The following is a 27,315-nucleotide window of genomic DNA, read 5'->3' as shown; positions in this document are numbered from 1 at the left end:
AACAGGAAGTTTTCAGAGGCAGAATGACCCCCTCCCCACATTAGGCCCCCTACCTGCTGGGGTCAGAATTGGATACAAGGTCAGAGTTTGCAAACTGAACACTATAATCAAAGCTGTATGAATATGATGGGCTCTGTTCAAGATGCTACTGAGGAACAATAAGGAAGGATTTCATAGAGGAAATCAAAGGCAGTCATTTGAAAACCATAACAGACATGACAATGTGTCATGTTACTACACCCTGGTGTTGACTCTTCAACCAGATGGATTCAATTATACATGAAAAAAATATTTTCTTGTGACTTTTTTCTGATTGAGATGAGGCAGAAGGAAAAGACTCATCAACTTTTTTTTTTAAATTACAGAAGCAATATATGCTCCCTGTAAAGATATATATGCACCATAAAAATTTATAGCACCGTGGTACCCCACAGTATGAATAAGCTATATTTATCTGTTCTAGTTACAAGTACATGGTTCCAAACCTCTGTTTTCACTGCCACAGTGAGCATCCTTTTGCATCATTAGGTGTAAATATTTCTGTAGAACAGATTCCTGGATGTGGAATTGCTTGTCAGAGGATGTTCATGTTTAGAAAATTTTTTTTATGTAATGACACCATGTTTAATGAATATGAAAGTTCAGGTGAGGCTAGCTCAAGGAAGGGGACCCAGAGAGGGCTCAGTGTCTTGTGTGAGAGGTAAACTGTGACACAACCTCCCAGCACCCCTCTCCTCTACAGGGATTCACACTGGCCCCCTCAAAGCCTCTCAGCAGTCCTATGGGGACAGCAGAGCATGATGACTGGCCCCATTTTACAGTTGGGAAAACTGAGTTCCAGGCAGATTCACTGCTTGCCCAAAGCCACACAGAGTTCCTGGTCCTGCCTCCTGCATCACTGTAGCCTGGCTCAGAGGAGATGTGAGTGGTGTGGGGGACAGAGGTGCGGTGTCCTCCACATGGGTTGATGTTAACAAAGTTGACCTCAAAGTAGCTGTACCAATATATAAGCCCACCAAAAATGTGCCCGATCCATGGGAATCTTTGTCTTTCCATGAAAGATTCCTGTGGAGACAAGGATGACTTGCGTGTTGCTGTCAAAGTCTAGGTGCTCTCAGCTCTGCTAGTGTCTGTGAGTTAACCACAAAGACCATCTCAGGTAGGGTAAGCCTCACATCACAGGTGTGCTTTATACACTGGATTGGGACCCATACATAGGTGTTGTTTTCATCCTTTCCCAGGTTTGAGGAATAGCTGCATGGAAAATGTGAACAGTGGGGAGAATTGAATGTACCAGGTCCTACTTTTAGAAAACTGGACAGAGGGTCACTGGGCATAGACTGAAAGGAGGTGGGGGTGATTTGGTAAAACTTTCTCTTCTCCCCCATTTATTTGTTCATTTATTTATGTATATCAGTAAAGATACACATATTCTTGGATTCCTTTTTTCTCGATCTATAACTCCCATTAATTACTTTGATGTTCAAATTTGGCTAATGGGAGTCCCTTCAAACTGGCTTTTCTGTCCAGTTGACATTTCCCCCTCTATTCTTTGAGGACTTCTTGCATTCTGGTAAAAGACAGACTCATTCTGCCACGTGTTTCTTTCAACACCCCCAATCTATTAACTCAGTTCTGGCACTATCTACCTAGTGTGTGCATGCTAAGTCGCTTCAGTCATGTCCAACTCTTTGTGACCCTATAGACTGTAGCCCACCAGGCTCCTCTGTCCAGGGGATTCTCCAGGCAAGAATACTGGAGTGGATTGCCATGCCCTCCTCCAGGGGATCTTCCCGACCCAGGGATTGAATCCACATCTCTAGCATCTCCTGCATTGGCAGACTGGTTCTTTATCACTAGCACCACCTGGGAAGCCCGAGAGATAGGGTCAGATCCCACAGGTTCTCAGTCCTACAAGACTTCCCTTTCTCTTTCAATACCAGTTACAAATCCAGGTTGTCTGTGCTTCTGACCCACTCACTATAAGTTGGAGATTCCCAAGACCCCTACCTTGAGTTCCATTAATTTATCAGAGCAGCTCACAGAAGTCAGGAAGAGTTTACTAACTAGATTACAGATTTATTATAAAGTGATATAGTTCAGGAACCAGGTAGAATAGATGCATAGAAGAAGGTATGTGGGAGGGGTACAGAGCTTCTTCCTTTATCTCTCTGAGCACCTCTCTCCCTGCATCTCCAGTGTTCACCAGCCTGAAAGCTCTCTGAACCGAGTCCTTTTGGGGTTTTATGGAAAGTTTTCATCACATAGGCATTTCTGGTTAAATCATTGGTGCTTGGTGGTTGAACTCAATCTCCAGCCCCTTTTCCCTCTTTGAGGTAGGTGGGTAGGGTAGGGCTAAGTTACAACCCTCTGGTCACACAGTTGGTTCCCATGGCAACTAGCCTCATCCTTACTGGCTTTCTAAAAATTATCTCAGTAATATAAATTCAGGTGTGGTTAAAGGGCTTGTTATGAATATCCAAAGACATCCTTATGACTCTTATATTTTAGAAAATTTCAAGGGTTAAGAGCTCTGTTCTAAAATCTATGTCAAAAACCAAATAAATATTTCCTAGTATAGATCAGAATCTCACCATGTATTTTCCCTGTGCCAGCCCTGAAGTGCACCATTTCTCCAGGGAGCCTCGGTTCCTTTCAGTAGTAAATAGTAACTAAAAACTAAGATCTCAGTGCTAGACATGCTCATTGGTACAGGGGTATTGTTGTTTCTAAGCCCTCAGTGTAGACAGAGCCAGGAATTATATCACATCTGTCTATTTAACAACAATATGCATCTATTTCATAGTAAAAACCTCGAGTTCACAATTATTCTTTCATTCTCTCCTTTCCCTATGTCTTGTTTTATGTTTTTATATTTTGTTGTTTGTTTTGTGGGCTTTTTTTTCTTTTTGTATCTCTTGTCTCTGGCTAAAGAAACCTCTCAGCACACTTAGTGAATTGACCTCTTCTTGGGCAATTCTTGTCATTATTCATTTTAATGTTCAAATTGTCCTATAATTGGTCAATGGAGCCCCTTTCACCTAGCTCCAATGTCTTTTTGCTATGTTCCCGTCCGTTTTTGAGCATTCTTGTACATAAAAGCAAAAGATGTTCTCTACTCTCACCACTTCTCCAAGTTCATTTTGGTGCTAATTGGCAGTGAAAACTAGCATCTGAGCCTTAGGTGAACTTGTTGCTTATGAAGTGTCATTGTTTCCAGACCTTTGTAGAGCTAGAAAATACATACAAAAATATTAAAATACAGAAATTAACTGATACCCCAATCTTATCTGATGAATTTTCTCCTCTTTTTTCCCCATTCCAGTTTCTTTCATGTCTTCACAGTGAACACTGTGACTCCTAGCAACATGAATATATGTTTACTCACCTGCTCAGTCCTACAACATACACAGATAAACTTTGGAATTGTCTTTCTTTAAAAAAAAAAAAAAGAAAGAAAAAATCATATGCATACATGTACACATTCACATCTGCATAGGCAAAGGTCTCTCTTTGCTCCCATTCTGCTGAGCCTTTTAGCCTTTGCCGACATTCTGGGGCAGACAGTGAGGTTACTGTATCTGTTGGCTTTACAGGAAGCAGAAGAGCATAGCGCCAGCTGGGTATCCAGGAAGCCGCCCAGGACCCAGTCCAGTGGCCACGAAAGCACTTCACCACAGGCCCAGGGCAGGGTTCGAGGACTCATAGGGTTGTAACCAGGCGTCACTGTCCTCCTCTTCGAGGACGCGTTTCTCACCAACTGGTAATGGGCAGATGGTGAGCGGATCTGGGTGTTCGCTGCCATCGTGGGCTCTAGGCCTGAAATATGCGCAGAGCATCCCCGAGAAGGTGTCGGTGAAGGTGAAAATGTGGGAGCCGTCGGATACGTTGAAGAAGGACAGCTTTCCAGCCTCAACATCCAGAAAGATGCCCACGCAGCGGGGCGGCACGCGCAAGCTGAGCGGGACGCGGTGCTGGTCTAGGACGAAGTACTCACAGCTGTTCCACAGCCCCATCACCCAGTAGCCAGTCGCCGGGCTCATGCGAGCATGCCCTGCACTCGGCACCGCAGCCAGACACACACCGAGAAACCAGCTGCTGCGGCGGCCCACGTGCACCTCCCAGTAGTGGCGGCCAGCGGAGAAGCGCTCCCGGCTCAGGACGCACGTCTGCTCAGAGAACCACTGAGGGTTCTCTGACCCCAGCGCAGTCCTGCGTGAGAACACGCTTTTGCCATCCTCGGAGACCTCCAGGCTGGGGTGGGCGGAGCCAGGATCCAGGGTCACATCCACTGCGCAAAGGCACAGGGTCAGTGCCCGCCAGGGACCGTTCTGCCCGCACCCACATCCCTGTCCCCTCCCCTGATAGGCAAACGTCTAGTTGCACCGATGGAGCAATCGGTGGACTAGTTACCCCTCTCCTGAAGCCCCTCCTCCCACCACCCTGGGACTGAAGAGGCATGGAAGTCACTCCCTAGCTTTTGAAAGTGATAAGAGGAATTCATTTCCTTCCTTAACCGGAAGGCTCTTGAATTCCATGGTGCCATACAGAGCACAGATAGCAAATGAGGGAGGTTTCTGGGAATGGAGGCGGGCTCACTTTTCCCAAGACCTGGGCTGCAAGAGGGCTCCCCAGGTAGTGATAGTGGTAAAGAACCCGTCTGCCAAAGCCCGACACATAAGCTAGAGGGGTTGATCCCTGGGTCAGGAAGAGCCCCTGGAGGGGGGCATGGCAACCCACTCCAGTATTCTTGCCTGGAGAATCCCATGGACAGAGGAGTCTGGCCGGCTACAGCCCATAGGGTGGCAGAGTCCTACACGACTGGAGTGACTTAGCACACACGCCCAGTCAATAGGAAGGAGCTTAGGACTGGTTCTTCCTGGCTGCTCTTATCACTCAGTGTGACCTTGAGATCACTAGTGAGCTCTGGGCCTCTGTTGTACAGCAATGTTAGGATTTTAAAACTGAAGGGGACCCCTGAGATCATCTAGTCCAGTACCCTGCACTCCAGCAACCCATTCCCCCTCCACCCCCAAATCACACTCATTTGATGGACAGGGACCCCAAGGATCCCTCTGTCAGATAATGTGGGAAGTTCTGCCAGATGGAAACAAATCTAGTAAAATCCAGAAAGTTATATGCATGTGGGAGCAGCAGAGTGCACACAAATGTGTGCATGTGTGAGTGCAATCACACTTGTGCATATGAGCGTGTATGTGTGCAGGCATACATGTCATGTTGTGTGTGTGTGCAAGTGAGCTTGTGAGTTTGTATGCAGGCTCCGTCCATGGCTCCTGGAAAGACCCTTCCTCTAATCTCAGTTCTGGAGACCTCCCTTCTGATTAAGATCCAGCCAATCTAATTCACAAGATACAGTTCCCTGGCTTCAGTTACCTGCATGTCGTTGAGCTGCTCTCCACTCTGAAACCAAACAGAGAAGAAAAAGAGACTCAGAGATCTGAGTCAGTAACTCTGGAACCTTGAGGGAGCCTTAAGATGCATGAAGGATGCCTGTAAACTGAGTAATCTCATCTCCATCATGATAACTTGTTTGGCCTGGGTCCACCATGGCATCTTCCCAGGAATTTGGGATTGGGCAGGGAGGCTGGTGCCAGTGCTGGCTTATGCCAAAGCTGTGTACAGGCTGAGGTGGTGCTGGATAGTGGGATGACAGAGTATGTGAGCAAAGAGAACCAATATAGGCAGTTGGGATGCCTTGAAGGATGGAAACAAAGCCTCCATTTCTGACTGGCTTAGTCCCCAGGAGGCCCAGCTGAGCTTGGCTCCTGTTCTAAGACATCCTTTGGACGCCCTGACTTGCTCTCTTTTTTACTGTGTGGATTTCTGTTTTGTTTTATCTCGTCCTATATTACAGCAGAGAGCACCAAAGTCACAAAATGCAGAAACAGTAGAAGATGTTATCAGAGCTCCATAAATTTATATGGAGCCTTTCAACCCTGATTTTGCATCAGAATAACCAGTAGAACTTCACAAATCTAGAGCTCTTGCATAGAATAACTCAAATCTATACAGTTGCCAATCCTCTCTAAAGTAAGCTGTAAATTCAAACCAATCCCAGCTAAAACTACTTTTGGATGTTTTGGGGAACTTCATAAATTTATCCTAAAATTTATATTTTTAAAAGGTCCACGAACTTTAAAAAAGGAAGGGGAAATGGAGGAGAACTTGTACTTTCAGGTACTTTAAAAACCAAGGTAATAGGTGACCAAGAGGCAGACCCATCAAGACATGGCAACTGAGTATGCACTAAAGGTGATGTCCACATTGACGGGTAAGTCACAGATAGTATGTAGTAAGTGGCACTGGGAAAGCTAACTCTTTATATGAGAAAAATCACTGGATTCTTGTCTAACACCACATAAAAAGGTAAATTTCAGATGGATACAAAAACTTACACATAACGTATAAAGTGAATAGAAGAAAATGTAGGAGACTAGATTTGTGACCTAAATGTGAAGAAGATCTCCAACAAAATTAAAAGTCACAAACCATAAAGTAAAAGTGTGATAAATTATATTTTATCAGAACTAATTATTTTCAATTAAGGGGCACCATTGGACAAAGCTAATAGCAGATAACAGAAGAGAAGAAGGAATTCACAATGTGTGATAACAATGAGAGATTAATATCATATATATTATATAATAAAAATAATATTGCATGAAGGATGCCTGCAAGCCCAAAGGCTCCATTCCCCAGCACTGACACCAGCCCTGTCCTGTGAATCAACAAGAAAAAGATAGCAACAACATATGGAAAATAGGCAAAGGACACGAACTGGTAATTTTCAGAAGAGGAAGCCCAAAAGCCAGCTAGCATGTAAAGAAATGCTCATATTTCTTAGTGCTCAGTTGAGTGCAAACCCAAAGAATAATTACTCAGCTCCATTGACTGGCAAGCTTAGAAAGCTGGCTCACACAAGTTGTGGGCTCATGGAGCTTCCATGCACTGCTGGCATGGGATGATGGTGTTACTTTCAGGAATCCTTCTATCCCACTTAGTGAAACATCCCTAGTGGACCAGCACTTCTCTTAGAGAAATCTCCACACAGGGCCAGAAAACACTTTATTCATCACTAGTGGTCTATAGTGATATGGAGTTAGAAGGCTGGATGTCTACTCCAGGAGGATGGCTGGCTCAAATGGAGTGCTCTGCAGCAAGGGGATACAGACTAGAGTTACATGTGGCAGCAGGGATAGATATTAAAGCACAGTGATGAGTGAGAAAAGCAAGTGAGATCAGCATGAGACCATAAATATCTTTACAGTAACTACAGTGTATGCGCACAAAACAGAAATTTCACCTCTTGCAAGAATACATACAAAATAAAGATACACATTATTGGCTGTTTTACGGGGGAAATGGAAGAAGGTACAGGGACAAATATTTACATGTAAGGTAACATGCCCATTCCAGAACCACAGGTGAGAGTCTTTGAGGGCAGGCACCAGGAATCTAGGTGATTCTGACGTGCAACCAAGATTGGCAGCAATGATTTACTGTATGCTTACACCTCTGCTGCTGCTGCTAAGTCACTTCAGTCGTGTCTGACTCTGTGTGACCCCATAGACGGCAGCCCACCAGGCTCCCCCGTCCCTGGGAATCTCCAGGCAAGAACACTGGAGTGGGTTGCCATTTCCTTCTCCAATGCATGAAAGTGAAAAGTGAAAGTGAAGTCACTCAGTCGTATCCGACTCCTGGCGACCCCATGGACTGCAGCCCACCAGGCTCCTCTGTCCAGGGGATTTTCCAGGCAAGAGTACTGGAGTGGGGTGCCATTGCCTTCTCCACCTCAGGGCAATGTAAACATAAATATAAAAGTCAAAGTCAAATATAGCCTATACCGAGTGACATAGATTAATACATGTGTGTAGCAAATGGGATAAATCAGAATGAAGCGTAGTTGGTTAGAGCAGGTGACTAGGATGCTGAGACATAAAGTGGACAGTGGGAGAAACATGGGCTTCACTCACCAGCCTGGCCTTCAGCCCTTCTCCAGTCTGAAGTAGCCAAGGAAAAGCAGAATTAGAACAAAGTCCCTTCAGCCTCCTTGTTCACACATCAAATTTTGCACCCACCCCTGCTCCACTCCCCTTTCTCCTGCCACCCACCCAGCCAGCAGGGTTCCAATCTGGCCGTCATACCTGCTTGGGAGATCAGAAGCACATTTACAGATAACCAGATAGACAAGAAGAGATAGTTCTGGGCAGGGGAGACTCACTTACCCAGCTCTACTTGAAGCTTCCCTGTAAGCAGAACCCACAGAGAAAATAGCGTTTGGATGAGTGAAACCACCTTCACAAGGCAGTTAGGTCACTGAGACAAGGTTTCATAGTCTTAAACTATTACTCATTCCAATCCTGTTTTAGGTGTTGCATCACCCATCTGCAAGCTTTTTACTCCTCACCCTATTCTTTTCTCTACGGCAGAAATCTGCACAGGGCTGGGAAGGGAAAACATTTGCCCTGAAACTGCAAGCTTTTCCTAGGGAGGAAGTCCCTGTGTAAATCCAGGCACAGGGCACATCCTGCATGAACCTCAAGGTCACTTACCGGTTATTATTTAAAAAACTGGGTGGATATCACACTCAATTATTTCCCCTGGCAAGATACCGAGACTCTGATATTTTGCCACCAGAAATGCATTCCTCTGAGTTCTCTACTCTATGCCATCTTTTAAAAGTTAAGACTAGGAAAGGCAATGATATACACTAATTCAGACTATAGGGTTAATGACTTATCATGCTGTTTTGTTGTTGTTTGGTCAATTGCCTTTTATTTGTTTTCCCCTGCATGACTAGGTAGACTGCAAAACAAGCTTCTACTTCACTATTTTGTCTGGTGTTTTTCTGGGGCAGACAAAGTGGTTCTCAAGGTCTTCCCCTACCCATTGTGGCCTTCTCCTCCATCCCCTCATCCTTTGAATTCACTCTTTCCTCCTCCCCCAACATGGTTTCAAGGTGCTGAATCCCCCTGGGGAGAAAAGTGGATTTGATAAGTTACTTTCACTTTGGTGCCAATTGCAGATGCCTTCTTTCTCAGTGACATTTGCTTTAAAAAGAGAAGGCTATCCTAGGAAGATAAACCAGAAGGAGGAGACCTTTAACCGTGGAACTGTAACTGAATCATATAATTTGCAGGAGAGGGCCTGGCAAAATCTATCCAGAAATTCTTAAGTCATAATTCCTTGGCAGGTGTGCACACATCCATTTGGGAGGAGAAAGGCAGGATACGCAGAGGGCTGGATATAGAATTAGATCACTGTGATTCAGTGCTCTCCAAAGGGGACCTAAAATCACCGAATCCCTGTTTCTGCCATGGGTTACCCCCCTAGCCCACCACCAGCACAATGGGCATGGCACCCAGAACTTACCCAGCTCCGCTGTGAGTTTCCCTGGAGAAAGAAACAAAGAATAGAGAAAAGTTTCCATCCATCACTGAGGGCTTGCTTCTCCAAAGTGCACAGACTTGGAACCCACATGCTCTGGAGAGCCACTTTGAGCTGGACATGGGAGAGGAACAGGCTCCAAGGCAAGAGAAGTGAAAGTAAACCTCTGCCTCAATCCTTCTCGGCCCCTCCCAAACTCCCCTAACCCTATGTGCCCTACTTGTCTTCTTGATCCAGTGCCCTCAGAGATGTGGGTGAAAAGCCGTCTTTCTTCCCGCTTACCTTTGTCTTTCTCTGCTTGCTTCTTCAGCTTTTCTGAAAGGAAGGAAAAAGGGGAGCAGAGATCAGTGCGTGCGCTGCTCTACCTGTTTCCCATGTCCCATTCCTACCCTGCCACCAGGCAAGATGGCCCCTCAGCAGTGGTCTTCCCCGCCCCACCACATGGCCGGCTCTACCACTTTTCTCCTGGGCAAAGCCAGTTCCAGGAGGGCAGCCCCCTGACTCTGCCTGGTACCTTGGGACTTCCGTTGCTTCCGAAAGAAGTATAGCACCAGCATCATGAGGAGAGCCAGAAGGAGCGGCAGGCCCACCAGAGTCCCAAGGAAAGCTCTCTTCCAGGGAGAGGTTCCGGGTAAAAACACATCTGGAAAACACCCCACTCATCACTAAATACTAAGTGAGAAGACTGGTCCAGACACTGTAGTTCAGAAAATCTCTCTAGCAACTGGTTGGCCCTTTCTGGGCCCTACCATGTCTGTATGCATGCTTAGCCGCTTCAATTATGTGTTTAACTCTTTGCAACCCCATCAACTGTAGCCCACCAGGCTCCTTTGTCCATGGGATTCTCCAGGCAAGAATATTGGAGTGGGTTGCCATGCCCTCCTCCGGTGGATCTTCGTACCCAGCAATTGAACCCACATTTCATATGTCTCCTACATTGCAGGCAGACTCTTTTCCCTCTGAGCCACCTGGGAAGCCCAGGCCCCACCACAGCCATCTGCAAAATGGACATGAAAGCTATTGCATGGTGCTCAGGAGAGGTAGCATCTGAGGAAGAGTGGAAACTTGAACTTGCTCAGCACAGAGGGGAAAATACTGCAAACTGAGGGATATAAAAGCAAGGAGCTGATGGGCTCTGCCCAGTCCTTCATCTTAGAACTTATGTGACCACAGCCCTGACTTCCCTCTACTTCTCACTCTTGCTTTACATCTAAGAAAATTAGAAATCAAGGTGTTGATATCTGAAACTCAGTGAATAATTGCTACCTATTGCTCTGACAAACTATGGGAAATTCTGAAAGAGATGGGAATACCAGACCACCTGACCTGCCTCTTGAGAAATCTGTATGCAGGTCAAGAAGCAACAGTTAGAACTGGACATGGAACAACAGACTGGTTCCAAATTGGGAAAGGAGTATGTCAAAGCTGTATACTGTCACCCTGCTTATTTAACGTATATGCAGAGTACATCATGAGAAACGCCGGGCTGGAAGAAGCACAGGCTGGAATCTAGATTGCTGGGAGAAATATCAATAACCTCAGATATGCAGATGACACCACCCTTATATGGCAGAAAGTGAAGAGGAACTGAAGAGCCTCTTGATGAAAGTGAAAGAGGAGAATGAAACAGGTAGCTTAAAACTCAACATTCAGAAAACGAAGATCATGGCATCCAGTGCCATCATTTCATGGCAAATGGATGGGGAAACAATGGAAACAGTGAGAGACTTTATCATTTTGGACTCCAAAGTCACTGCAGATGGTGACTGCAGCCATGAAATTAAAAGACATTTGCTCCTTGGAAGAAAAGTTATGACCAACCTAGACAGCATATTAAAAAGCAGAGACGTTACTTTGCTAACAAAGGTCCATCTAGTCAAAGCTATGGTTTTTCCAGTAGTCATTATGAATATGAGAGTTGGACTATAAAGAAAGCTGAGCGCAGAAGAACTGATGCTTTTGAACTGTGGTGTTGGAGAAGACTCTTGAGAGTCCCTTGGACTGCAAGGAGATCCAACCAGTCCATCCTAAGGGCAATCAGTCCTGAATATTATTGGAAGGACTGATGCTAAAGTCGAAACTACAATACTTTGGCCATCTGATGCCAAATAACTGACTCATTGGAAAAGACCCTGATGCTGGGAAAGATTGAAGGGAGCAGAAGGGGACAACAGAGGATGATATGGTTGGAAGGCATCACTGACTTGGTGGACATGAGTCTGAGTAAGCTCTGGGAGTTGGTGATGGACAGGGAAGCCTGGCGTCCTGCAGTCCATGGGGTCACAAAGAGTCAGACAAAATTGAGCGACTAAACTGAACTGAACTGATTGCTCTAACAAATCCATGTGTCATATTGCCCTTCATGCAAACACCTGGCTTCTACTTCTTATCACATCTTTGCAAGAATTGTTAGCAAAGCCCTGTAGGGCTGACTGACAGTTCCCCTCTTCCCACTCCAGACATCCTAAGGAGGATCTTCCCAGAAGCAGAGTGTGGTGCAGAGCCTACAGAGACAGTGGCCAGACAGTAAAGAAATACAGCAATCCTCTAGAAACTCTGGTGGAAATTCGATAGAATAATTTTATGTCTGTTGAAGATAATGAAATTGGTGTTTTTATCTCAATGGTCTTTAATTTTTTCGGTTTATCGTAGTAAAATAAACATAACACAAAATTTACTATCTTAACCATTTTAAGTTTATAGTTCAGTGGCATAAGTACATTCACACTGGAAATTCCCTGGTAGTCCACTGAGTTCAATCCCTGATTGAGGAACTAAGATCCTGCAAGCCATTGTGGCATGCCCCCCCTCCAAAAAAAGTACACCAACATGGTTGTGCAACCAACACCAGCAGAACTTTTTGTTTAATTGTCCCAAACTGAGAATCTGTACCCATTAAACACTAACTCCCCAATCTTCCCACCCAGCCTCTGGTAACTTCTATTCTGCTTTTCCTCTCTATGAAGTGATGATGCTGGGTACCTCATATAAGTAGAATCATACAATATTTGTCCTTTTGTGTTTGTCTTTGTTTCACTTAACATAATGTGTTGTTTTGGTTGGTTTTTAATTTCCTTTTTTTAGCAGTGTGTTTTTATTATTTGGTAAAAGTATTGAGCCACAAAGGACTGGTCCTTCACCACAGATGGTTTTTGAAGCACTGACCTAGGAGATAAAGAGCTCAGAGTCCTAAGCCTTGATGACCTGTGATCTCCATCTTGCTCTCTGTTCCAGCCTTTCCTGCCTCTTTCCAGCTCTTCCACTAGCTATGCACGTTTCCACCTCAGGACCTTTGCACTTGCTATTCCCTCTACCTAAATAGTCTCCTTACAGAAATCCACATGACCAACACCCTTTGTCAAGGTTAAACACAAATTTTAAAATTTGTGCAAAAAAGCAAGAGAGATTCCCCTTCCCCTTCTCTTAGACTGTTTCCTTTAGAAAATTTATAAATTCTTTCTCTATCCCTTCAAGTGCTTCCCACGTGGCACTACTGGCAAAGAACTCAACTGCTAACACTCTCTGACATAAATCACAGCAAGATCCTCTATGACCCATCTCCCAGAGTAATGGAAATAAAAACAAAAATAAACAAATGGGACCTAATTAAACCTAAAAGCTTTTGCACAAAGAAGGAAACTATAAGCAAGGTGAAAAGATAGCCCTCAGAATGGGAGAAAATAATAGCAAATGAAATAACTGACAAAGAATTAATCTCCAAACTATACAAGCGGCTCATGCATCTCAATACCAGAAAAACAAATAACCCAATCAAAAAGTGGGCAAAAGACCTAAACAGACATTTCTCCAAAGACATACCAATAGCTAATAAACACATGAAAAGATGCTCAACAAAAAAAAAAAAAGAAAGAAAAGATGCTCAACATCACTCATTGTTAGAGAAATCCAAATCGAAACCACAATGAGGTATCATCTCACACCAGTCAGAATGGCCATCATCAAAAAGTCTGCAAACAATATATGCTGGAGAGGGTGTGGAGAAAAGCGAACCCTCTTGCTTTGTTGGTGGGAATGCACACTGGTACCTTCACTATGGAGAACAGTGTGAAGATTCCTTTAAAAAAATGGGAATAGAACTGCCATATGACCCAGGAATCCCACTACTAGGCACACACCCTGAGGAAACCAGAATTGAAGGAGACACACATACCCTGCACGCGTTCACTGTAGCAATATTTACAATAGCTAGGACATGGAAGCAACCTAGACGTCCATCAGTAGATGAATGCATAAAGAAGTGTGGTACATATACACAATGGAATAGTCAGTTCAGTTCAGTTCAGTTGCTCAGTCATGTCTGACTCTTTGTGACCCCATGAATTGCAGCACGCCAGGCCTCCCTATCCATCACCAACTCTCAGAGTTCACTCAAACTCACATTACTCAGCTATAAAAAGGAATGCATTTGAGTCAGTTCTAATGAAGTGGATGAACCTGGAGCCTATTATACAGAGTGAAGTTAAGTCAAAAAACAAATACTGTATGTTAATGCATGCATATGGAATTTACAAAGATGGTACTGGTGATCCTACATGAGGATGTAAAGAACAAACTTTTGGACTCAGTGGGAGAAGGTGAGGGTGGGATGATTTGAGAGAATAGCACTGAAACATGTTCATTACCATATGTAAAATAGATGAATAGTACAAGTTCATGCATGAAGCAGGGCACCCAAAGCTGGTGCTCTGGGACAACCAGAGGGATAGGGTGGGAGGGAGGTGGGAGGGGGGTTCAGGATGGGGCAGACACGTATACCTGTGGCTGATTCATGTTGATGTGTGGCAAAAACATCACAATATTGTAAAGTGATTATCCTCCAATTAAAATAAACTAATTAATTTTAAAAAAGAAAAAAAAACTGGTTAAAAAAAAGAGAAGAAGCTGACTGCCAGTGCAGGAGATGCAAGAGACCTGGCTTCAGGCCCTGGGTCAGGAAGATCTCCTGGAGAAGGAAATGGCAAGCCACTCCAGTATTCTTGCTTGGAAAATCCATGGACAGAGAAGCCCAGCAGACCACAGTTCATGGGGTCAAAAGGAGTCGGACACGACTGTAGTGACTTAGCACGCACATTCCTTTAAGATGTATATAAATCTTTCTGAAAGTTATATAAGGATCTTCCAGCTTTACAATCCAGGAATGATTTTCTTAAGGAGCTCAGAGCCATCTCTTTGAAATGGAAACATCAAGAAGAAAGCACTCCTATCGCCAGGCCTCCTGGGACGTTCACTTAGGCACCTGGCTCCAAGCTGTAGCTACATGCTTGTCACTGAGATAAGAGATATCTTTCTCCTTTGCATAAAAGCAATTAGCTAACACAGATGTTACCAGTTACCCAATTACCGGGTGAATTTTGGGTGAACTATGTATCACACACATATATATCCCTATGAACATTAAATCCATTAGTGGGGGCCTCATAACAAAACTTTGATGCTAGATAATGGCCTCACTTTCAACTCATTCCCAACGGTCTTCTTTCCTGCTTCACCACTTTTAAATCCACGTATATATATTCAACCCACCATACTTAGCACTCTTCCCTGCTTCATGTTTCTCTGTATCACTAATACCTTCGAACATGTGCTATAATTTACTCTTTTGTGCATCTGTTTCCCCCATGGAATGTGCATCTGAGGGCAGGGGTTTGGGGAACATTGTGAGTGCTCAATAAATATTGTTTGAGGGATAAAATTAGGAACACATGGGTTCTTATGATGCTGTCTAATAATATTGGCTTTCTGGAACCTCCCCCAATTACTGTACTCTTAGTAGGTTTTAAATATTATGGCTTCAGGTATCAAGTTCAGCCTGCCCTGTACACAACCAAGCTCCAGAGCCCTTGTGTCCTAATAGATGGTTTGGGGGATAATGGCCTGGAGGAGGACATGGCAACCCACTCCAGTATTCTTGCCTGGAGAATCCCAGGGACAGAAGAGCCTGGCAGGCTACAGTCCACGGGTTGTAAAGAGTCAAACGCGATTGAAGTGACTGAGCGCTCAGACACATAGGGATAATGGACACGGAGAACTTAAAGGCTAAGAAGATGAGGGTGAGCTGGTACCCACTGACCTGCTATGTGGATCACAAACTCTTTCTTTTGGCCTAGGAGGTGGTTCTGAATGGAGCAGGACACGTTGCTGTGGGCCCCCTCTTGGACAACCACAGATGTTTCCAGACTGAACAGGCCTTGGACATCCTCAGTAATGTTTTCAGTCTCCGGGGGCAGGCATCGTCCGTGATGGTCTCTCCACTGAGCCTGTGGCTTGGGGTACCAACCACTGGAGTGGCACCTTAGCTGAATGCCTCCCTCCTTGAAGCCCTCAATGGAGATATGAGGGTCTGAGCCCAGTCCTGGGAGAGGCAGGAAGAGTAGGAAAGATCAGGCTCCTTCCCAGATGTACATGAAATTCATGTCACCAGTCACCATTTGCAGTCACCATAAGGCATGGTGACTGTGACCACTCAACACATATGGGCTTGCAGCCTACCATGGACCATAAATGACAGGCTAAACTATAGATGGCATGTGGGGACAGCACTACCTCTGAAGGGCATTTTAAAATAAGGAAAGGCTGCTGGTATTCAGCCATATAATGCAAGGGACCGTCCCCCTAGGTTGAAGAGTAATCCCATCCCAAAATTCAATAGATTGCCTTCTCTATCTCTTGAATCCCACCAGAATTAAAGTATCTTTGTTATGCATACTTTTAAAAATCTCTTTACCCAGGTAAACTAGCTTTATATTTTGAATATGCAAAACCTTAGTATGGTTTAAACATCAATACCATAAAAAAACAAGTAGATCAAAAAAGCCCCAGGCTTTTCTCCATCCTTTGCATCTCATTGCTCCCTCTTCTTTAAGTAACCAATTTCATTAGCTTCCTGTGTTTCTTTTGTGCCAGGTTTCTTCTCCTTTCTTACACAAAAATTAATATGCTATAGAGCTTCTTTTGCATCTTGCTTTTTCTATGCTTGGACATTTAGGGAGTTTCCATCAACCCTAAGTACTCATTGGAAGGACTGAAGCTGAAGCTAAAGCTCCAATACTTTGGCAACCTGATGCAAGGAGCAGACTCATTGGAAAAGACCCTGATGCTGGGAAAGATTGAAGGCAGGAGGAGAAGAGGGTGGTACAGGATGAGATGGTTGGATGGCATCAGTGAATCAGTGGACATGAATTTGAGGAGGACTGAGGAGCTCGATGTGCTGTAGGCCATGTGGTCACAAAGAGTTAGACATGACTTAGGGACTGAACAGCAGCGACACTGCTGTACAATGTGTATTTATACAAATGCCTTTCTTTCATATTGGAGTTGTGGGAGGTATATCTCCAGGGTCAACTCCCAGAGGTGGAATTGCTGTTCAGAGGCAGACACAAAGGAAGTCCTGTTAGCTATTGCCAAATCCCCCTGCGCTGGAGTTCAGGACTTCGAATTCCATCAGCACAGGAAGAAGGGGCCTGCTTCCTCCATCAAGAGTGTGTAGTCCAGCTATTGAATGTTTGTCAGTCTGATAGGGAAAAATCACCTCTCTGTAGTTTTAATTTGCCTTTTTCTCACTGTGAGTAGAATAATTGTCTTTTCCTTTGTTTAAAGGCCATTTTGTGTGCATTTTGGGGGTTCATTTCCTGACGAATATTTTTTAATATTCTTTTTTTTTTTTTTAATTAGAGAAATTTTCCCTTTCTCCGTGCTTTTCAATCTAATTTCTCCTGAGCTCTTCCCAAATGGATCCTTCTCCCCTCCGTGTTGGGGACTGACCACGCACCTGCTACCTCCAGCTCCCAGGTCGCTTCCCCAGTGAAGTCGCTGGAGAGGAAGCGGCACCCATACAGACCCTGGTCGGCGGGGACTACGCGGTGGAGCCGCAGAGTCACGCTGCCGTCTGCGATATCGTCCGTGATGAGCTGGGTCCTGTTCTGGAACTGCTTCATCTGCCAGCCGTAGAACTCTTGCTGCTCCCGGTACAGGTGCACCACGTTCGAGGCCTGGCTCCGGAACCAGAGGATCTCCATGTGCTCGGCGTCCCGGTATGGCGACAGGTGGCAGGAGAATTCCACTTCATCGCCGACGTGTGCCAGAATGGGCTCCTCATGGCCTACCACCCTGATCTCCTCTAGGACAAGATCCCAGACAATGGCCCAGATTAACTTTCTTCAAATAAGATAATGTACATGTTTTGTGGGTTGGTTTTGTGTTGTTTTTTTTTTTTCAAAGATTCCATGTAATTTAGTGCCTCAAAAATATGTTTGTTTATTTGTTTGTTTGTTTTTTGCAGCTCAGAAATCGACAGTGAACTATTCAAATGACAAAGGTGAAACACTCTACAGGACAACCAATCCTGTTTCTTGAGCAAGTAATTGTCATGAAATAGTTGGATGTGCCATGTTAAAAACTACACAAGACACATTACAACCAGACACAAATGTGTGGTGGGGTACTGGTAGCTGGTTTGAACCAACCAGCTGCCAATATTATTCAGGGGATGGTTGTGTCAGTATGACCAAGGCATTAAATTAAATGGAATCTTTGGCAAAAAAAAATGTACACTATCCTCTTATGTGAATAAAAATTGACGTATTTGCATAAATGTGCAGAATAAAAGATCTGAAAGAAGAAAGACCAAATTATTGATGGTGATCATTTCTGCATGGTGCAAATAGATGTTTTCTTATTTTTGCTTTTGTTTTCTTATTTTGCTTTCTTGATTTTCTAATATTTTATAATGTACACGCATAGCTTCTGTAATAACAAAGACTATTAAAATAATCTCGGGGGTTGCTTCTTGCCTCACGGGTTTTCCTATCTAAGATCAAATCCTGCTGTCGAGATTTTTATTCATCTGGATCTTTCATTTGATTGTCCTCTGCAGTGATGTCTCCATGTGGCTGCTTTACTCCCTGTTTTCTGCAATTTCCATGAGAGTTGCTGTTCCTGCTGCAGTGCCTTTCCACCCAGCATGCCTTCATTCATTTTTTTCTAGCTTCTGTGCTGCTCCTTTCCTTCTTTCAAAGCTCAGCTTAATCCCACCCCCAATTCTTCCTTTATGAATTCCTCCCATCCTTCGCTTTGCCCATAGAGCATGGGAGCACCTTTCTTCTCTCCATATGAGACCCCTTGTTGCCTACTGGGTATAGCCTTGACACTGCTCCTACCAGCTTCCCTCTTCAGGTTCTCTCCAGCTGTCGCTGCTCCCATGCCTGATGCCTGGCCCTTTTCCTGGGCATACCCTGCCTCAGTTTACTCTCCATCTGTCATCTTCCTACAGACTGTCTCTTGCAAGGTTCTACTCATATAGTACCTCCTGTCTATGGCCCTTCTTGGCTTTCTGGAAAAAACAAATTGGTCTCTTAGCTGTGATCCCAGATCTCTGGGTGTATTTCTCTTGCAGCTCTGGTCACACAGCTGGACAATCATGTATATCATGTCTGTCACCTTCCTTCAACTGACTGCTTTGTCAATCACTTCAGCATCCCTGGTTTCCAGCTCAGGGAGTTGGGGAATTCTATTTGCATAATTAGTTTACATTCTCTGTTAGTTGCTTCTTTCATGAGAGATAGTATGACCAGGATCCTTTCTGTTCTTCAAAAGCTATGGCTTATATCGCAGGAGAGGAGTTAAAAGTATTTTCCAACTGGTTCAGCCTAGTGGACTTCCCTGGTGGCTCAGATGGTAAAGTGTCTGTCTATAATGCGGGAGACCTGGGTTCAATCCCTGGGTCGGGAAGATCCCCTGGAGAAGGAAATGGCAATCCACTCCAGTACTATTGCCTGGAAAATCCCATGGACAGAGGAGCTTGGTAGGCTACAGTCCATGGGGTCGCAAAGAGTCGGATACGACTGAGCGACTTCACTCACTCAGCCTAAGTACAGACCACTAAGACTTTCCTGGCACCCTCCCACTACGCTTTCTGCCATGGTTGTGAGCTGTGGAGTTGTTGGGGACGGGGGCCCTGAAGGGATGGTGGAGGAGCACTGTGGGGCTGGACGGTGCTCAGGGTCAGTGACTCTTTAACAACTGGGATGGAGGGCTTATTTTTTAGCCCCTGAGACAGCCTAGTAAAAGGCTGCAAGATCTCAGGCCTGGAATAACCTGCAGAAGGGGTGGGCAGAAGCTGATGTGCTCGCTGAGGTCCTGGCTGTCTGGGATGCAGATTAGACACGTTACCTGAGCACAGCACCCTGGGCTGGAGGAGGAGGAGCAGGTGAGTGAGGAAGAAGAGACTGCTGGGCAGACGTCCTCGCTGGTAGTTCAGGAAGACTGAGAAATCCATCACTTTTCCACAGAAGTGGGGGCCACCTGCAGAGGGATAAAGGCATACTGGAGTGATGCGGTAGAGTTAGAACGCCACGTATCAGGCCTGACATCTGTTATTGCCTCAAGTCTATTTTTTTCAGGGACTTGCAAGCTCCAGCGCCTGGCTTCTTCCAATCATAGCCAGATGTGAGAGTTGCTTCTAATTTTAACAGGCAGCATTGCTTGTCGTGGGGCTGACCCTTGCTTGGACTCACAGTCCTCCAACAGGACAGGGCCAAAGGGTCCCAGAGGAAGCAGCTTCTGAGCTTCTCATTGTTTAGAGCCAGGAATAGAGCCATGTATTGTGTGGGAGCTGAGTTAGGTTTCAGTGACTTGGCCCAAACAAAGGGAAATCTATAAGAACTCCCAGATGCGTTTTCCTTTTCTCGGCCCAAACCAGTTCCCAATTCCCTTTGACCTGGAACATCAGGTCCACAAAACAGAGGGACAAACACAGTGCACTTTCTTTTTTTTTTTTTTAATATAAATTTATTTATTTTAATTGGAGGTTAATTACTTTACAATATTGTATTGGTTTTGCTATACATCAACATGAGGCATGCATGCCTGGCTGCCTTTTAACTCCAGCCACACCTAGGACACCTTTTTCCAGCCCTAAGACCTCAGGTGGAGTTCCCAGGAGGTCAGCTGATGACTCTCACTGAGTCAATAGCATCTTTAAGACCACAGTGATGGGGCTGTCTCACTGATTCCTCCCCATACCCATCCGTGGCCCCAGAGACCCAGCCCCAGTGCAAGCAAGGGCTGTTTCCTCTTCATTCCTGATGCCCTTTTCGGGAGCTGTGGTAATGTAATATGAGAATCAGTGAGCCTGAGTAACCAACTCATCTTGGGAAATATACAAGCCTCCCCACATTTCTCCTCTATTTAGTTGTGGGACTTTATGCAGATTATGTAACTTGCTGAATCTTAATTTTTTCACTTGAACAATGGAAAAAACCAATCCAATTCAGAGGGTTGTTAAGCCTCCAAGGTGAGATGGATGCTCTTTAAAGAAAAATCAGTTCCTCCCTCTGCCCTCAACTTCCAAACATCTGCTTTCTGCTCCCCATCTTCTTCTAGAGGCTACATCCCTCTCCTTTCACTCCATCATAGCATCCCAGAGCAGAAAGGCCCATGGCAGTTTCTACTCTCCTGCTTCCCCAGTCTCCCCTCTCCCTCTGTCTGCCACCCCACTCTGCTGTTTGGTTTGCCTTTTACCACAGACCTGCGAGGTGGCACCCATTCCTGGGATCCTGTGGCTACAGAGCCCCAGCCACACCATCAGTAATATCATCAGCAGGGTTTACACGAAAGACTTTAGTTCTTTTTTTATTGTGTAGTTGATTTACAATGTCTTAATTACTGCTGTACAGTAAAGTGATTCATTCTTTTTTTAAAATATTTATTTCCATTATGGTTTGTGTTGGGCTTCCTTGGTGGTTCAGATGGTAAAGAATCTGTGTGCAATGTGGGAGACCTGGGCTTGATCCCTGGGTTGGGAAGATTCCTTGGAGAAAGGAATGGCTATCCACACCAGTATTCTTGCCTGGAGAATTCCAGGAACAGAGAAACCTGGTGGGCTGCAGTCCATGAGATCACAGAGTCGGACACGACTAACACACACATGGTTTGGGTTATAGAGACTTCCCTGGTGGCTGAGACAGTAAAGAATCTGCCTGCAATGCAGGAGACCCAAGTTCAATCCACTTTGTTTTAAAAAAATATTTTCATTATGGTTTATCATAGGATATTGAATATAGTTCTCTATGCTGTACAGTAAGACTTTGTTTATCCATCCTACATATGAAAGCTTACAGTAAAAAAAAGAAGCCGAATTCCAAGGGTTGAATGATGGTTAGCAGAGGAAGAGGATGGGGGAATGTGGTACGTGTTGGTCAAATGGTACAAGCTTTCAGATATAAGATGAATAAGTTCTGAAGATCTAATGTATAGCACGGTGATCATAATTAATAATACTGCATTGTATACCTAAATTTTGCTAAGATTAAAGTTTTAGTGTTCTCACAACAAACAAAAAAGATAACTGCCGGGGGCCAGCGTGAGGAATTCCGCCCATGGCAAAGGTCATGAGGAAGGAGGCTTGGCATACGCAAAGGCGTGATCAAGCCTCAGGAAACCCCCTGTTCCAGAGCATCAACCCCAAAACCAGAGTCTGTTTTATGCTCTCACCTACACCTCTGACTTTACGGGGGGCTCTCCCCCATAACCGTTTCTCTCAGAGATGCAGCTCCAAGGCAATAAAAATTCTTGGGTGTGACAAGAGTGTTTCAGCTTACAGACTCCTCTGAAGGTTATCTAGCCCACCTGTATAGGTTCGTCCGGCCACATGTGATTGTTTATAGCCTCCCAACCTGAGAGGCATGAGATGTTTTAGACTTACTAAAGGCAAATTATTTTGGGGAGTTGGAAATTATTAGTATAGTGTGTTGGTTAGGAACTATATTGGTGAAGGGTTTTTCATTTGTTGTGTCAATAATTGCTGCTAATTCCCTGCTCTGGGTGGGACAAGGATGTCTCAGGTCAAACCTCTCTGCTGACAGACTAGCTTGTGTGACAGGATTATTCATACTCCTGCCACATGATTGTTTACTACCTCTTAACCATAAACAGCACAGAGAGTTTTGGAGTATTTTGAGAGTCTTAATTAGCATAGGACTTTTTCTTCTTGTTGAGTCAATGATTGCTGCCAGGCCTCCATATCCTTAGGCACCTGGGAATATATTAATCAATATATTTGGACTATAGAAAAGGAAATATGGTAGTTTTTGATGTTAGCAATACTAGACTTTTTGAGTTAATGGATTTTCTCTTTTGTAATAGATCACTGTACTTTGTTATAAATCACTGTGTCCTTGCTATGTAAGAATGTAACTTTATCATATCTTAAGACTAAATAGATCTTAAGGGGAGCATTGGTGAAAGGATTTTCATTTGTTGGGCTGATGTTTGGTGCTAAATCTCCATGTTCCCTACCCTTATAATGAATATAACTAACATATAGGAGAAATAAGTATTAACCTTTAAACATATAGGAGAAATAAGTATTAACCTTTAAGCATATAGGAGAAATAAGTATTAACCTTTAAGATTAATCATGTTAACCTTGGGTTAAATAAATTCCTTTCTTGATTGTAACTCACTACACCCTCACCCTATAGGAATGTAACTTTATTTGGAGGGTGGTGCCTGGTTTAAGAAAAAACACCCTTGGAAGAAATAAGTTTTTTGGTTATCAGAAAGAAAGGATCATAAAATGTCAGCAGGTCTCACTCATGGCCAGAAGATGATGTAATATCCCTAAGACCTTTTTTTTATACATTTATGTGAAGCACCTGATTTTGATAAAGGTCAGGACTGCTGACCCCCACGTGACTCTGTATTCATCCCTATGTGTAACAAAAGGTATATAAGCAAACCCAAAAATAAAGAAATCGGATCAGTTTCCGGAAAGACTGATTCCCTCATGTCGTTCTTTTCTGCTCCCCATTTTTCGGGCTGAATTCCCATCTGGAGCGTGGGTGCCCTCCAAGTCTACTTATTCACCCCGGTTTTCAAGACCACGCGAGGAGCCCAAAGAGGGGCACCTTCCGATATTCAAGTGGCACCGGTGGCCCAACGTAGATGGTGCAAATTCCTTGTCTTGGAATTTTATTGGTATCCCACGTAAACCAAGTTATTCAGCCCCCTTTTTTTCTCTCCTACTATTTTCTGGCCGAATTCCCATCTGGTACATGGGTACCCGCCAAGCCTACTAACTTTGCCTGGGCTTCTAAGATCGGACCGGGGGGGCCTCAGTGCCACCTCTCCTTCTGGAGAACAGGAAGACGCCTGCGGCCTGCGTAGGTGGTGATTGGTATCCCATGTGAACCAAGTTATTCAGCCTCTTTTCCTCCGCTAATCTTCTAATCCCTTTCTATCTATAATTAAATAAGTTATTTCCAAAGACGCCGACTCCGTCCCCCCACCTTTGAATCACCCTGGATCCACCGGGGCTGGACCCCGGGAGATAACTATGTGAGATGGTAGATATGTTAATTAGTTTGGTTGGGATTATTATTTCACAATGAATGCATTTATCAAGATTTCATATGGTACAAATATATACAATTTGGGAGGCTTCCCTGGTGATCCTGTATATAGGATTTTCCACTGCCAATGCAGGGGGCCCAGGTTCAATCCCAGGTCAGGGAACTAGATCCCACATGCCGTGACTAAGAGTTCATGTGCCACAACTAAAGATCCTGTATGCCACAACTAAGACCCAACACAGCCAAGTAAATAAATATGTTTAAAAAAATAAATAATATATACCATTTTTATTTGTCAATCATGCTTCATTAAGTTGAGAGAAAAACGTATTAGGTTTTAGTAAATTATTTTTCTGCAACTATTCAGGTAGTCATATTTTTTTTCCTTCTTTTTCAATTGATTAATTTACCTAAACTGTCAAAATCCTTAGAATAAAATAGTTGACAATGAAAAGAAAACTAATAGTATGTGAAAGACTTTAAAACTGTTGGTCATGTAGCAGAAGATGATCTGAGGAAGTTTGTACGTAAGTTGATGGAAGGCAGGCAACGTGAATGACCTCTGTGCTGGAAGGACCTGGGCTGACAGGACCACTGCCAGAGGGAGAGGCAATGGCCTGTGAGTCAGTTGGCCAGGGGCCTTGCCTCATGGAAAGCAGAGGCTAAGTTGGGGAGCTCCATTCATGCATCAGAAGGTGCCCCTAAGGAAGGAGATTGGAGTCCCCTTTCAAGGGGGCCTGGCTATTTTGATAGCCAGCAGCTATTGGAATACTGTCACACAATAACCAGCAGAACAGAGGCCCTGGGCCAGAGCCCAGGCTCAGGCTGGGCAGTCTAGCCCTTCACCGTTTTGGCTGACGGCAGAAATGTGTCTGCGACAGGCCCACCAACTAGGAACAAAGGACACAGAGCCCTATGAGTGTGATGCTCTAAGGATACATCAGCACCAGCTAATGCCTTCCAAAACAAGGAGAGCTCAGAGGGTGTTTATGGATCCATACGGATTGGCCAGACTGTGAGGAATTAGTCGAGACTTGTGCTAGGAACAACTTGAGTGTTCCCAAGGCAGCAACAGGGCATTAGATAGGCCTGCAGCTGGGGGAAGGGGCACCTCACAGCAGGATCAGTATTCAAGGTCCCATATTCCTGGGGAAGGAGGAAGCTGCCATCTATCAGTCAGTCTGTGTGTTCCAGACCCTGGAATTACTATCAGGACTGCAGTTCTCTGTTGTGATACACTCTTGTGATTTCAGTCACTGAGGCTGCAGGTGGAAGAGGTCATAAACACACATACATACATGCATGTGTCCACAATAATAAAAATTAACATGAATTGAGTGCTTACTATCTACCCAGAACTTTCCTATGTCAGAAGTATTATTACTATTATTATAGGACCAAGGTACAGACAAGAAAACTGAAGCAGAGTGAGGCTAAGTGACTTGCCCTGCACACATGGCTGGAAGGTGGTGGAGCTGGGGGAGTTCCTCCCAAGCTCTGCACTTCTGTGGATGCAGCTTCCTCACCAGCAGTGTTGTGTCAAGGCTGGGTGCACCTCAGTTCTCCTGTCCCCCGATTCACGACCCCTGTTAGGGACCATCTGGTCACAGACTGCAGCACTCACTCTGACAGCATCTCACGGCAATTGAAGAAGTGGCTTGGGTCCCCAGATGTCAGCCGCAAGACTAACCAACCAATAAATGAATACAAACAACTCCACTTCTAATAAAACAGCTTAAAACGAGTGTTTCCCTCAGAACTTGTCAACAGCATCTTCTCCAGCAGGAGGTCATGCCCCATAGTACTTTTGCTTCCAACACTCAAGGAGCTGATTTTAAAGCCTTTAATTGGAGGGAAGCCGTCTGGTGAATTCTTGAAGGGAAATTAGAAGAGCTGAATGCTCCCTTCCCATTCTAAAGAGCATGCTCCTCCCTGTTTGCTGCCAGAAGTTTGCCTTTTCCAACCTCCCTTAGCAGTTGAAACACTCTGATCCTTACCCCTCTGAGAGGAAACCCCTTCTGATCTCAGCTATTCACATCACAGTGGAAATGGATTTTAGCTTCGTTTTCTGATGGGGAGGTTTTGCTGGGGAAAGGTGAGAGACTGGACACGTTGCAGATTTGAGGAAGATGGTAGACCCAGGGAGGGGAAGGATGGCCGAAAAGGGGGTCCCAGGTTAGAGTTAAGCTCTGCTGGTGGGGAACATGCTCCCTGCTCTCCAGGGAGCCTCTGAAGACACAGGGAGATATAAAGGTCGTGTACACCAATGCCAAAGAAATGCTGCTGAAATGCTGCTATCGTCCACCCAAGTTTATCTTTCCTCTTCTTTCTTTGTTCCTTCTCATTTTTTCCCTGGCCACACTCCAACTTCATTCCAGTTTTCTCCTCCTGCCTCCCACCTCCTGAACAACATTTATGTTTTCTTGATTTCCAGTCCTTCAGCTCTTGAGTTTCTCTTTAAATATTATTTTGTTTTGCTTTTGCTGCTTTTGTAGGCTTGGGCTGTGTGTGCTTTGCCCTTCTATCATTCCCTGAGTCCTAAGCTTTAAGCCCCCGGGGGTAGGACTTTTGCACTCTTGCACCCTCTCCTTTTCCAGCGCCCACAGCAATGCTTTGCCCTCTGCAAACTGTTAATTAATGCTCCCCAGCTTGCTTTGGTTTTATTTCAATAGGTCCACAAGAGTATTTATACCCCTGGTCTCTAAGGGAGATGAATTATCCCAAGGAGAGATCTTCAGTGAGGTTTCATATGGCTTGAGGGGGAAATGGGATGTGTCTGAATCCTTCCTCTTCAGGTGGAACTGCCAGAACGGGCATCTCCCCTCAGTCACACTGACATCCTTATCCTGAAGCCAGGTTCAGCTGATAAGATGGTACCAACCCATGCTGTGCTATCTCCTCAGCCCTCATTTTCTGTGTCCCATTTCTGAAAGGTGGAGGTTTAGACAGGATTGAGTCACGTACCTGGCAGGTAGCAGCAAAGGTTCCAAAATGACAGGTGATCTCAAGTTCCCTGCAAGGGAGACAATTGCGAAGTATCCTGGCTCCAGATGCTAAGGTCCCGTAGACACAAACTGGCAGCACAGTAGAAGGGGACCAGCTCTTCTGTGACAGAATTACTCACCCACCTTCCACATTGAGATACATGCTGCCTGCTCAGCCCTTTGTTATAAAAGCCAAGATAGATAGAACAAAACGAGGAAGTCTCTGTCACATCCTGCCTGAATTGAATTTCCATGGAAAGTGCCCCACTAAGGTCTAAGAAGTAGGGTAAAGGTATCTGGGAGTTTTGTAGGGACTACAAACTATAGAAGCTCAGAGCAGGGAGAAGACGCTCCAGCTGGCTGCCCAGGATCTCTGGGGCTCCAGGGAGGCAGGATGGCCATGCCTGCCCCTTTCTCTTCACCATCATAGCAAAATATACAGAGACTGGACAGGAATATCCACTAAGGATTAGGAAAGATCTGGAGCTCAACTCTTAACTCTGGTGCTCAACTCTTACCTCCATAGGGTTAAGGACAGTAAGAAAAATAATCTC

At 44.8% G+C, this 27,315-nt stretch overlaps 1 protein-coding gene across 3 annotated transcripts; it reads right to left on the bottom strand.

Moving 5' to 3' along the window:
- Window positions 1–2,058: 2,058 nt before the first annotated feature.
- Window positions 2,059–26,949, bottom strand: BTNL9 (butyrophilin like 9). 3 transcript variants are annotated; one of them, XM_069591829.1, is made up of 11 exons: window positions 26,742–26,949; window positions 19,597–19,728; window positions 17,198–17,545; window positions 15,500–15,781; window positions 9,923–10,051; window positions 9,691–9,723; window positions 9,394–9,414; window positions 8,247–8,267; window positions 7,995–8,021; window positions 5,395–5,421; window positions 2,059–4,291 (listed from the first exon to the last, which is right to left on the bottom strand). In XM_069591829.1, exons 2-11 carry the CDS (start codon window positions 19,700–19,702, stop codon window positions 3,672–3,674), a joined length of 1,614 nt encoding a protein of 537 aa, XP_069447930.1. In that variant the 5' UTR covers window positions 19,703–19,728; window positions 26,742–26,949; the 3' UTR covers window positions 2,059–3,671. The 3 variants fall into 3 exon arrangements, with proteins under 3 accessions (XP_069447930.1, XP_069447932.1, XP_069447931.1); XM_069591831.1 differs by lacking the exon at window positions 5,395–5,421; XM_069591830.1 differs by lacking the exon at window positions 8,247–8,267.
- Between the last annotated feature and the right edge of the window lie 366 nt (window positions 26,950–27,315).

This window comes from Ovis canadensis, chromosome 5, assembly GCF_042477335.2.
Source record: "Ovis canadensis isolate MfBH-ARS-UI-01 breed Bighorn chromosome 5, ARS-UI_OviCan_v2, whole genome shotgun sequence".
NCBI classification, from domain to species: domain Eukaryota; kingdom Metazoa; phylum Chordata; class Mammalia; order Artiodactyla; family Bovidae; genus Ovis; species Ovis canadensis.
This window is presented reverse-complemented; position numbering and strand designations above follow the sequence as displayed.